Source organism: Microtus oregoni, unplaced genomic scaffold (genome assembly GCF_018167655.1).
Source record: "Microtus oregoni isolate MIOR12 unplaced genomic scaffold, Mior012 000077F_ref0000221, whole genome shotgun sequence".
Classification (NCBI taxonomy): domain Eukaryota; kingdom Metazoa; phylum Chordata; class Mammalia; order Rodentia; family Cricetidae; genus Microtus; species Microtus oregoni.
Window position 1 is genome coordinate 6,789,867 of NW_024544029.1, and position 10,958 is coordinate 6,800,824.

The 10,958-nt window shown below is 42.7% G+C and overlaps 1 protein-coding gene across 8 annotated transcripts in view; it reads right to left on the bottom strand.

The window, feature by feature from the left end:
• The window catches only part of Tfcp2 (transcription factor CP2), a 45,936-nt gene extending 37,194 nt beyond the window's left edge, over positions 1-8,742 (bottom strand). For 5 of the 8 annotated variants that reach the window (XM_041642634.1, XM_041642637.1, XM_041642635.1 and 2 more), the window contains exon 1: positions 8,072-8,742. In XM_041642634.1, coding sequence (XP_041498568.1) covers positions 8,072-8,193 — 122 coding nt within the window. In that variant the 5' untranslated portion in view covers positions 8,194-8,742. The remainder of the gene's footprint in view (positions 1-8,071) is intronic. The other 3 variants (XM_041642631.1, XM_041642632.1, XM_041642638.1) reach the window with 3 other exon arrangements.
• Positions 8,743-10,958: the final 2,216 nt, after the last annotated feature.

The window sequence follows — 10,958 nt, forward strand, 5'->3', positions numbered from 1 at the left end:
TGGCTGGACCTCTCCTGTAGTCTCAAGTTCTCTCTGTTCATGGAAATATACGGTTGCTCCAAGAATATCATCAAACTTCTCCCTGGCAGTTCAGGGTTCCCCACAATGCAGGAGAAGTGAATTTTCCTTAGGGATGAGCTCCTATACCAGATCTAGTGTACTACTTTCTGCAGCTCACATGCCCATATTCAGTGTGGAAGGAGGATCTGAGAGGAGCTAATATGAGAAAAGCAGCAAGATTTTTGTCCATGTTTTAAGGCAGGGTCTCAAATACTCCAGGTTGGCCTCAAGCTAGCTGGGTAGGTGAGGACGACCTTAAATTCCTACCTCTACCTCCCAAGTGCTAATTTTACAGGTGTGCATGTATTAACTGTGCAGGAGGCAATGCTGTATTACAATGCCATGTGGCATAAACTTACATAGGTGCTCTTAGTAGGTGTGAATGTCCTGGTGGTCTACAGCTTCCCGAGTGTTATCGCCCATGCGTGGACACCACTGGCTGTTAACATGTGCTCACAGTGCCTTGTGTGGAGTGGTTTGAATGAGAATGGCTATAGGTTCACATGTCTGAATACCTGGTCCCCGGCTGGAGGAGTGTTTAGGAAAGATTAGGAGGTGTAGCTTCATTGAAGAATGTGTGTCACTGGGAGCAGGCTTCAAAAGCCCACATCATTCCCAGTTAGCTCTCTCTCTGCTTCCTACTTGAACATCAAGATGCAAGCTCTCCATACCCAGACTCCCCACATCCTTCAGCAGGACTTAGCTTGAACTAACAAAGGAAGTCCACATATCCAGATCTCATCACAGGAATAACAACACTGTGAAAGATCAAGCCAGGATCTTTTTTCCAAAACTCACTTAGACATGCTCACCAAAAACAATCACCTCTATGAACTTAAAAGACTCATCATAAACCTCCTCAAAGAATTTAAAGGAGATACAAAGAAACAGCTCAGGGGAAGCAAGGAGAAAGACCTTAAGGAGACTAAATGTGGAGTGACGTAATGTGACACAAGAAACCGCAAACACAGGCTGATGGCAATAACAGCGACCAGACAAGGCTGAGAGTGGGATTCCGTCGGAGACAGAGACACGGAAGAGAACTAGAGCTGACATGAGGATGGAACTGAAAATCCCAAAAGCCCAACTAGAAAACTCAAATGAAAGCTTTATAAGCAGAATAAATCAAGCAAAAGACAGAATATTAGGTCTCGGAGACAAAAGAGAGGTTCTAAACCAAATAAGCAAGAACAACAACAACAACAACAACAAAAAACAAAACAAAAAAAAAACAAAAAATAAAGCATAGGAAAGAAATATACAAGAAACGTGGGACATGTAAAAAACAAGACAAACAAAAAGACAAAACAATATCTTTGAATTACAGGCAAAGATGGAGAGAAGAATCCCAAGTCAATGGCATAGACAAAATTTTCAATAAGATCATACAAGAAAACTTCCTCAAACCAAAGAAAGACGCATCCATATGACAAGAAGCATAACATATCATATCATTGAAAAAAAGCATATCATAGTTAAAACACTGAGTAAACATAATAAAGGCAGTGTATTAAAACCACAAGAGAAGAAATGCAAGTCACATATAAAGGAAAATTTATTAGAATAACAGCGGAGTTCTCAACAGAAACTTTGAAAGCCAGCAGAACCTAGAAAAATGCATCCCAAGTACTAAAAGACAATGATGGTCATCCTAGAATATATACCCAGCAAAACTATCTACATATCTGAAGGAGGAAAAACTTTCCATGATATAAACAGCCCAAAAATATTATACCCAACAAAGCAAACTTAAATAAAACATTATTTCAAGCTGAAGGAAGGAGCAGCACAGCAAAGGGAACACAAAACCTTAATGATTAAAACACAAAGTACCACTGAGAACACAACACCAAAAACTAATAATACAATGACCAACGAACACACATATTTTAATAACAACCTTAAATATCGATGGCCTCCATTCCCCAATCAAAAGACACAAACTGACTGAATGGGTCAATAAACAAATTCCATCTATATGCTGCCAACAACAAGAACCACATTTTAGTTTTAAAGGTAGATATTACCTTAGACTAAAAAGGATGGGCAGAAGTACTCTAATCAATGGGACCAGGATGCAAGCAGGTGTTGCTATTATATGATAAAAAAAGACTTCAACTTAAAACGAATGAAGAGACACTTCATTCCAATCAAGGGGCAGTTAATCAAAAAGACATTACTATCCTACACACATGTGCACCAAACCCTGGTGCACTTAATCTCATTAAAAATGTTCTAGCGGATTTAAAAACATAGATTAACATCAATCCATTAATAACAGTTGATTTCAACACTCCACTTTCTCCAATAGACGGGTCATTTGGACGAAAAAAGAAGAAACATCAGAAACAACTGACATCAGACATCAGACGAAGATAACATCTATCTACAGAACAGCTATCCAAACACTAAAGAACACAAGCGCACATATACTCAACAGCACATGGAAGATTTTCTAAAATAAACCACATCCCGGGATACAAGACAAATCTTCCCAAATTCAAAAAGACTGAAGCCATTCCCTGTATCCTATCTGACCATAATGTAATAAAACTTAAAATTGGCAGCAATAAATAAAAAAATAAATAATAAAACCCTCTGGTAATTATGCAAATTCATGGAGATTAATTAACTCACTACAAAATTATAAGTGGGTCAAAGAAGAAGTCAAGAAAGAAAGAAACTTCCTGGTACTAAAATGAAGATGAAAACAGAACATAGATCCCTGAAGGCAGTCCTGCATGAGAAATCACAGCTCTGCATGCCTCCATTAAAAAACCAGAAAAAGCACCAATAAATAGCTTAATAAAGCATTTTTAAAAACTGGAAAAAAAAAAACAGGAGCAAAATAAATCCAAATCCTGTTGGTGGCAAGAAATAGTATCAGAGCAGAAATCAACAAAACAGAAACAAAGGAAAACAATACAAAGAATCAACAAATCTTAGAGCAGTTTCTAGAAGATAAACAAAATTGGTAGACACTTGGTTCAATTGCACAAAAAAAAAAAAAAAAGAGAGAGGACCCAAAATTAACAGTCAGAAATGAAGAGGGAAACATTACAATAGACATCAAAGAAATTCAGAATACTATGCAAGAGTATTTTTAAAACTTGTACTCCATTAAGCAGGAAAACTGAAAATAAATCGATTTCTAGATTCCCCCCAAACCACCAAAATGAAACCAAGAAACAACAACCTAAAGAGGCCCATAACAAACAAAGATGCTGAGATATTACTAAGAACCTTTCAGCTAAAAAGAAAGTTCAGAGTAAGATGGACACATAGTAGAATTCTATCAGATAGTAAAGATTTGCAGCCAGTTCTTCCTATCTATTAACAAAGAAAGAGGAGAAAACAGAAGGAGCACTCTCAAGACACCTACTGCATCCATCTCATCTTAAACCAGGGAAGGACAACAGAAAAAAAGAAGGCTATAGGCAAATATCCTTGATGAATACAGACTCAAAAACACACAATAAAATACTTCCAAACAGCACACAGATATATCAAAAAGATTATACGCCATAACCAAGTAGGTGCTGTACCTGAAATGCAGGGATGGTTCAACACAAGTCAATAAATGCAGTAAACCACATTTATAGACCTAAAGACAAAAAAATCACATGATCATTTTAATAGATGCAGAAAACACCTTTTACAAAACCTAGCGTACCTTGATGATAAAAGTCCTAGAGAATGTAGGGCTAGAGGAAACATACTTCAACACAATAAAAGTTATATACAAGGAGCCCACAGCTAAAATCATCTTAAATCAGTGGTTCTTTTTTTTAATTTTGTTTTATTTTATTGATAATAAATTTATTGAGCGCTACATTTTTCTCTACTCCCCTCCCTGCCTCTCCCCTCCCCCTTTCAACCCTCCCCCAAGGTCCCCATGCTCCCAATTTACTCAGGAGATCTTGTCTTTTTCTACTTTCTACTTCCCATGTAGATTAGATCTATGTAAGTCTCTCTTAGTGTCCGCATTGTTGTCTAAGTTCTCTGTGATTGTGGTTTGTAAGCTGGCTTTCTTTGCTTTATGTTTAAAAACCATCAATGAGTGAATACATGTGATAACTGTCTTTCTGTGTCTGGGTTACCTCACTCAAAATGATGTTTTCTAGTTCCATCCATTTTCCTACAAAATTCAAGCTGTCATTATTTGTAGTACTCCACTGTGTGAATGTACCACATTTTTTCTTATCCATTCTTCGATCAAGGGGCATTTAGGTTGTTTCCGGGTTCTAGCTATGACAAACAAGGCTGCTATGAACATAGTTGAGCACAGGTCTTTGTGGCATGATTTGAGTATCCTTTGGATATATACCCAAAAGTGGTATTACTGGGTCTTGAGGAAGGTTGTTTCCTAATTTTCTGAGAAATTGCCACACTGACATCCAAAGGGGTTTGTACCAAGCTTGCATTCCCACCAGCAATGCAGCAGTGTTCCCTTTTCCCCACAACCTCTCCAGCATAAGTTGTCATCAGTGTTTTGATCTTGGCCATTCTTACAGGTATAAGATGGAATCTCAGAGTTGTTTTGATTTGCATTTCTCTGATGACTAAGGATGTTGAGCATTTCCTTAAGTGTCTTTCAGCCATTTTAGATTCATCTGTTGAGAGTTCTCTGTTTAGGTCTGAACTCCATTTTTATTGGATTATGTGATCTTTTGGTGTCCAATTTCTTGAGTTCTTTGTATATTTTGGAGATCAGACCTCTGTCTGATGTGGGGTTAGTGAAGATCTTTTCCCATTCTGTAGGCTGTCGTTTTGTCTTGTTGGCCATGTCCTTTGCTTTACAGAAGCTTTTCAAGTTTCAGGTCCCATTTATTAATTGTTTCTCTCAGTGTCTGTGCTGCTGGGGTTATATTTAGGAAGAGGTTCCCTGTGCCAATGCATTGAGGTGTACGTCCCACTTTCTCTTCTATAAGGTTCAGTGAGAAGTTTCTCTTCTCAACATAAAGGCTGGCTTTATGTTGAGGTCTTTGAGCCATTTGGACTTGAGTTTTGTGCATGGTGATAGATATGGGTCTATTTTCATTCTTCTACATGTTGATATCCAGTTATGCCAGCACCATTTGTTAAATGGGTTTTCTTTTTTCCATTTCATATTTTTTGCTTCTTTATTAAAGATCAGGTGTTTGAAGATGTATGGATTGATATCCGGGTCTTCCATTCGGTTCCATTGGTCCTCCTGTTTGTTTTTATGCCAATACCAGGCTGTTTTCAGTACTGCTGCTCTGTAGTAGAGTTTGAAGTCAGGAATTGTGATGCCTTCAGAAGGTCTTCAATTGCACAGGATTGTTTTGGCTACCCTGGGTTTTTTGCTTTTCCAAATGAAGCTGAGTACTGTTCTTTCGAGGTCTTTGAAGAATTTTGCTGGGATTTTGATGGCCAGTGGTTCTTAACCTACTTAATGCTGAAAACCTTTAATATAGTTCCTCATGTTATAGTGACCCCAACCATAAAATTATTTCATTACTACTTTATAACTGTAATTTTTCTACTATTGTGAATTATAATGCAAATATCTGATATGCAACTCCAAGGGGATCTCAACCCACAGGCAGAGAAACACTGTCCTAAATGGAGAAAAGTTTGGAGCACTCCCACTGAAGTCAGGAGCAAGACAGATAAACAATATTCTCATTCTTTTTGAACACTGTGTTGAAGGTTGAACAGTAAGACAAGTGAAGGAATTAAAGGATACAAATAGGGAAATAAGTAGTCAACTATCCCTATTTGCAGGTAATATGATGCTATTATACATTAGAGATCCCCAAAACTCTACTGGAACTTCTAGAAACAATAAACAAATTCAGGAATGTGTCAGGATGCAGAATCAACTTACAATCAATGGCTTTTCAATACACCAACAATAAACATACAGAGAAGGAGGTCATGGACATACTCCCATTCACAACAGCCTCAAAGAAAATAAATATCTAGGAATAAACCTAAGCAAGACATGAAGGACCTCAACAATGAAAACTTTAAACCTCTGAAGAGAGAGATAAAGACACTGAAGATAGAATGACATCCCATGTTCATGAACTGGTAGAGAATCAACACTGTGAAAATGACCATTCTACCAAAAGCTATGTACAGAGTCAATGAAATCCCAATCAAAATCCCCATCTCATTCTTCACAGAAATAGAAAAACAAAACCAAAAAAACAAAAAACAAAAAAAAACTATCCTAAAATTCATATGGAACCACAGAAGGCTTCCAATAGCCAAAACAATCCTGAACAAAAAGAAGAATGCTGAAGGGATTACAGATCCAGTCTTAAGATACATCACAGAGCCATAGCAATAAAACAATAGAGCACTGGCACAAAGACAGATACCGAGACCAGTGGAACAAAACTCCGGACCCAAACATAAGCAAACATATAACATTGGCTACTGTGTTAGACAATGGTGCCAAAAACATGCTGAAGAAAAAAAAAGCATCTTCAACAAATGGTGCTGAGAACTCCGGTTGTCCACAAGCAGAAGAAGGAATTAGACCTGTACCCATCACCTTCATGAAATCTCATTCCAACTGGATCAAAAACCTACAGATGGAACACAGAAACTGCTGGAATAAAGCAAATCATATGCCTGTATTCCTAACCTACATGAAATAGGTGTGTGCAAGGACTTCCTGAGAAGGACCCAAGTGCCTACGAATCAAGGACAACGGAAATGGACTTCATGAAACTAAGAAGCTTCTGCCCAGTGAAACAATCAACTGGGACTCCGTGAAAGAGCGCTGTCTGCTCTTCCAAAGAACCCGGGTTCAACTGCCAGTACCCACATGGTGGCTCACAACCACCTGCAACTCCAGTTCCAGGGGATCCCACACCTTCTTTCTGACTTCCATGAAGAAAACATTGGACACCAACCTCCACATGAATTTACACAGGCATGCTAGTTAGTGAGCCCAGGGACCCGGCTAGGGAGTGCGCTGGAGCAGTTGGACCTGGGGATCCCAACTCAGATGTTTCTGTGCAGCAAGCACAGCTTGTAAAGCAGAGTCCCCTGGGCATCTCCCTAGCTCTGAAAAGGGATTTCAGACAGAAGTATGGTCCTAAAGATTTTTCCAAAGCAGAAATAGAAAAAAAGGTCAAAACAAAACCAAGTTTAAGTACATTCCAGAAAGTCTGATTAACTTATATATATTTTTTTAAAAAGGGACCTACAAAAGGTAAACCTTAATGATGGTGTGTGTGCGCACTACACCTATATTGTATTGGCTGTATTGCTATGTGGTCCGATGACCTAATACCGTCTATTCCAGATTTCCATCAAATATCTTTGCTACATTTTTTGAGACAGGATCTCATGTTGCCCATGACAACTTTGCTATGTAGCCAAGGATAGCCCTGAAACTCCTGATTCCCCTGCCTCTACCCCCTGATAATTCATGTAGTTCTAATGACTTTGTCACTGTTTAAAAACTTCTCAGCTCACGTTTCCAAAGACAGAAACCCTGGAAGAGAAGCCTTAAAACAAGTTTGTCATAAAAGACGGCTATGTGTCGACGTCTTACCAGAGTTAACCCCAGTTTCCAACTCTCCAACTGCCTGGACACCCCTCACGTGTTCAATGTAACCCTTTCCTCACATGAATCAGGCATACCATACCACCTACACAAACAAGGCCAGTGCCATATCTCCCACCCCAAGGCCCTGCAGAGCTGACACCTCCCACCCCAAGGCTCTGAAGAGCTGACTCTTCCCACCCCAAGGCCCTGCAGAGCTGACACCTCCCACCCCAAGGCCCTGCAGAGCTGACTCTTCCCACCCCCAAGGCCCTGCAGAGCTGACTCTTCCCACCCCCAAGGCCCTGCAGAGCTGACACTTCGCACAGTCTTTCTCTAGTTCTCCCTCACCACTCAAGTCAACAAGGGAAAAAGGTCTCCCACTCCGCTACAAGCGGTTTTTTAAACTCTACGCCCGCCTTCCCCATGTTCACGATCCTGCCTGTTACTGAGAAGGTAAGGCGCGAGGAAGCTATCGCTCACCTCATGCTGTACGCACCAGCGCCCAGCTCCTGGCCAATGCCGGACAGGCTGGCATCAAAGTCCTGCACCAGCCCCGACTCAATCACCTCGTCCGCCAGCGGCAGCTTCAGAGCCCAGGCCATGCCGGCTCCTTCCTCGCCCTGTACAAAGGCACGGAGCGTAACTCTACCCGGCAGGGAACCTACAAACAAGCTCCCTCGCGCAGCACACCAGAACCCCGAGCCTGACCCTGAGGCTGCACCCCGGTTACTCCCCGGGTGCCCCGATGGCCAGGATCCCTCTCGTTCGGCTCTCGGGAGCGCGAGGCGCCTGGGTCTCAACCACGCCGGGCTTGCCCGAGTGCGGCTGAGTCCTCCGGGCCGCTCGGCGGCCTCCACACAGCCTCTAAGCCGAGGCGCGCAGCACGCCAGTCGCCCTGGCGTCCCCTCCGCCCCCTGCCGCGGAGAGCGCCTCCCTCCGGGGGAGCCGCACTTTCCCCCTCAGGCCTCGTTTCCGGTCAGCAGATCACTTCCGGTCACCGGTTCTCCCGTGCTCCGTCCTCAGAAGAAAGCCCAGGTCTCTGCAGAGCGCTCTCCACGCCCTCGGGAGGGCCTCCGAGCGCCCGGAAACCTGGACGGGAAAACTTCGGCGTAGACTCTAAGCGCTAACCCGTCCCAGCGCCAACCAATCATGGCGCCCTCTGCCGCCCGAAGGTGACGTCACGTTGCCGCCCACCAGTGAAGAGGCGGAATCTGGCTTGGCTTTCGCAGCGGTGATAGGCTATCGAAGCTAATGGTCCCCGCCCCCGAGGACCAGGTGTGGACGGCGTGGCACGTTCTAGAGTGGGATTCTAGAGTGGGGTTCTGGTCGCGCTGCTTGGGAGTCTGGCGATCTGAGAGCTGTCGGTCTGGCCGTACCCCGCCCGCCTCCTTCCCTGGAGGGACACTGTGTCCCTGGTGATGTCTCAAACTCTCCTCACTTTCCGCCCCGTATCTTCACCCTTCTAAAGCATTCGAGCAGGAGACAGGGAAACTGTTGGGGTGTTTGTTGATGCTTTGAGACATGGTCTCTGCATAGTTTTGACTGGCCTGGAAGTCAGACATTCGCAACCTCTACCTACCGTGCCCTGCTTTTTTAAAAGTTTTGACAAAGGAGTTTTGGGGAAAGATCTGCAGAGCAAAGTTAGGCCTGGCGTCTTTATTTATTATAGCTCAATAACCAGAATAGTCTCACAGAGATTGAATTTACTTAATTGTAAATAAATAAACCGTAGCCAGGCATGGTGGCTTCTGCCTTTGATTCTAGTATTCCAGACACAGGCAAGTTGATCTGATTTCCATGTAAGCCAGGGCTACATAGTGAAGACCCTGGAGGGATGAAATGGTACCAGCTCCACCTGCTCTTTTAGGGATTAAGAAATTATGGACATTTTTATTAATCATTAGCTATATACCTGTATGCTATGAACAGTATTACTTTATTAGAACTCCTCAAGACAGGCTTGTAATTAGAACGCTAATAGGGTATGGTGGTGTGCTCCTATAACCCCGGCACTCAGTGAGCTGAGACAGGAGGATCAACACAACTTCAAGCCCAGCTAGCCTACATAGCAAGTTCCAGGACAGCCAGGTCTACCTAGTGTCTTAAAGTGAACTCTACAGGTAAGTGGAACAGATTTTACCCATCAGAAAATGGACGGAGGGCTTAAATTAGCAGCTCTAAACTGTCACGATAAAGTGGACTCTCAGTGGAAGGCTGCTATACATGGAAATGCCCTTTATTGTTGTAGTTCATCTCAAATCTTTACAATCTGCTTTGGCTTTTATTTTTGTAGAAACCTACTTCTTTCAAGAGATATCTACCTCCTAAAAGTTTGGGGAAATTTAGTGTGGTGGCCTACACCTTTAATCCCAGAATCCAGGAGGGAAATCGGGGGAATAAGAGTTTGAGGCCTAGCCGGGCGGTGGTGGCGCACGCCTTTAATCCCAGCACTTGGGAGGCAGAGGCAGGCGGATCTCTGTGAGTTCAAGGCCAGCCTGGTCTACAAGAGCTAGTTCCAGGACAGGAACCAAAAGCTACGGAGAAACCCTGTCTCGAAAAATCCAAAAAAACAAAAAAACAAACAAACAAAAAAAAAAGAGTTTGAGGCCAGCCTGGTCTACAAGGGCTACTAGACCCTGTGTTAAAAAAAAGAATAGATAAAAGGCCAAGCCTAGTAGCACATGCCTGTAGTTTCAGCACTTGAGAAAATAAGGCATAAGGATTGCAAGTGCTTATAAGGCCAGCCTGGGCTATATAGGAAGCTGGTGGCCAGCCTGCACTATAGAGTGAAACCCTGTAAGGAAGGAAGGAAGGGAGGGAGGAAGGGAGGGAGGGAGGGAAGGAAGGGCTGGAGAGATGGCTAAGAAGTTAAGAGCAGAAACTGCTCAAACCAAAAACCCTTGTGTTACTCCAGCCCGAGAGTGGTCCAGTTCTTCTGGCTTCTGTTGGTGTTCCCATGCACATGGTTAAAAATAAAGTCTTCAGGGAGCATGGAGTCAAGAACACTGGCTGCTCTTCCAAAGACCCAAGTTCAATCTTCAGCACCCATATGACTGCCCGCAACTGTCCCAGGAGATCCAACATCCTTTCTGGCCTTTGAGGGCACTGGGAACACACACAGTACATAGACATGCATGCAGGCAAAACATCCATACACATAAAACAAATTTTAAAAAAATGTTTAAAAGGGAGCAGGTATTGACCCTTGTTCTTCATCCACTCCATGGTTGAGAACTTATGCTCTATCCCTGGAACCTAGGATCCACCAATGAAACAGTTTTCCAGTGCAAGAATACCGTGGCAATTGGAAGCTAAGGAAAACCACAAAATCACACCATACAACAAACCTTATACAAGAGATTTATTA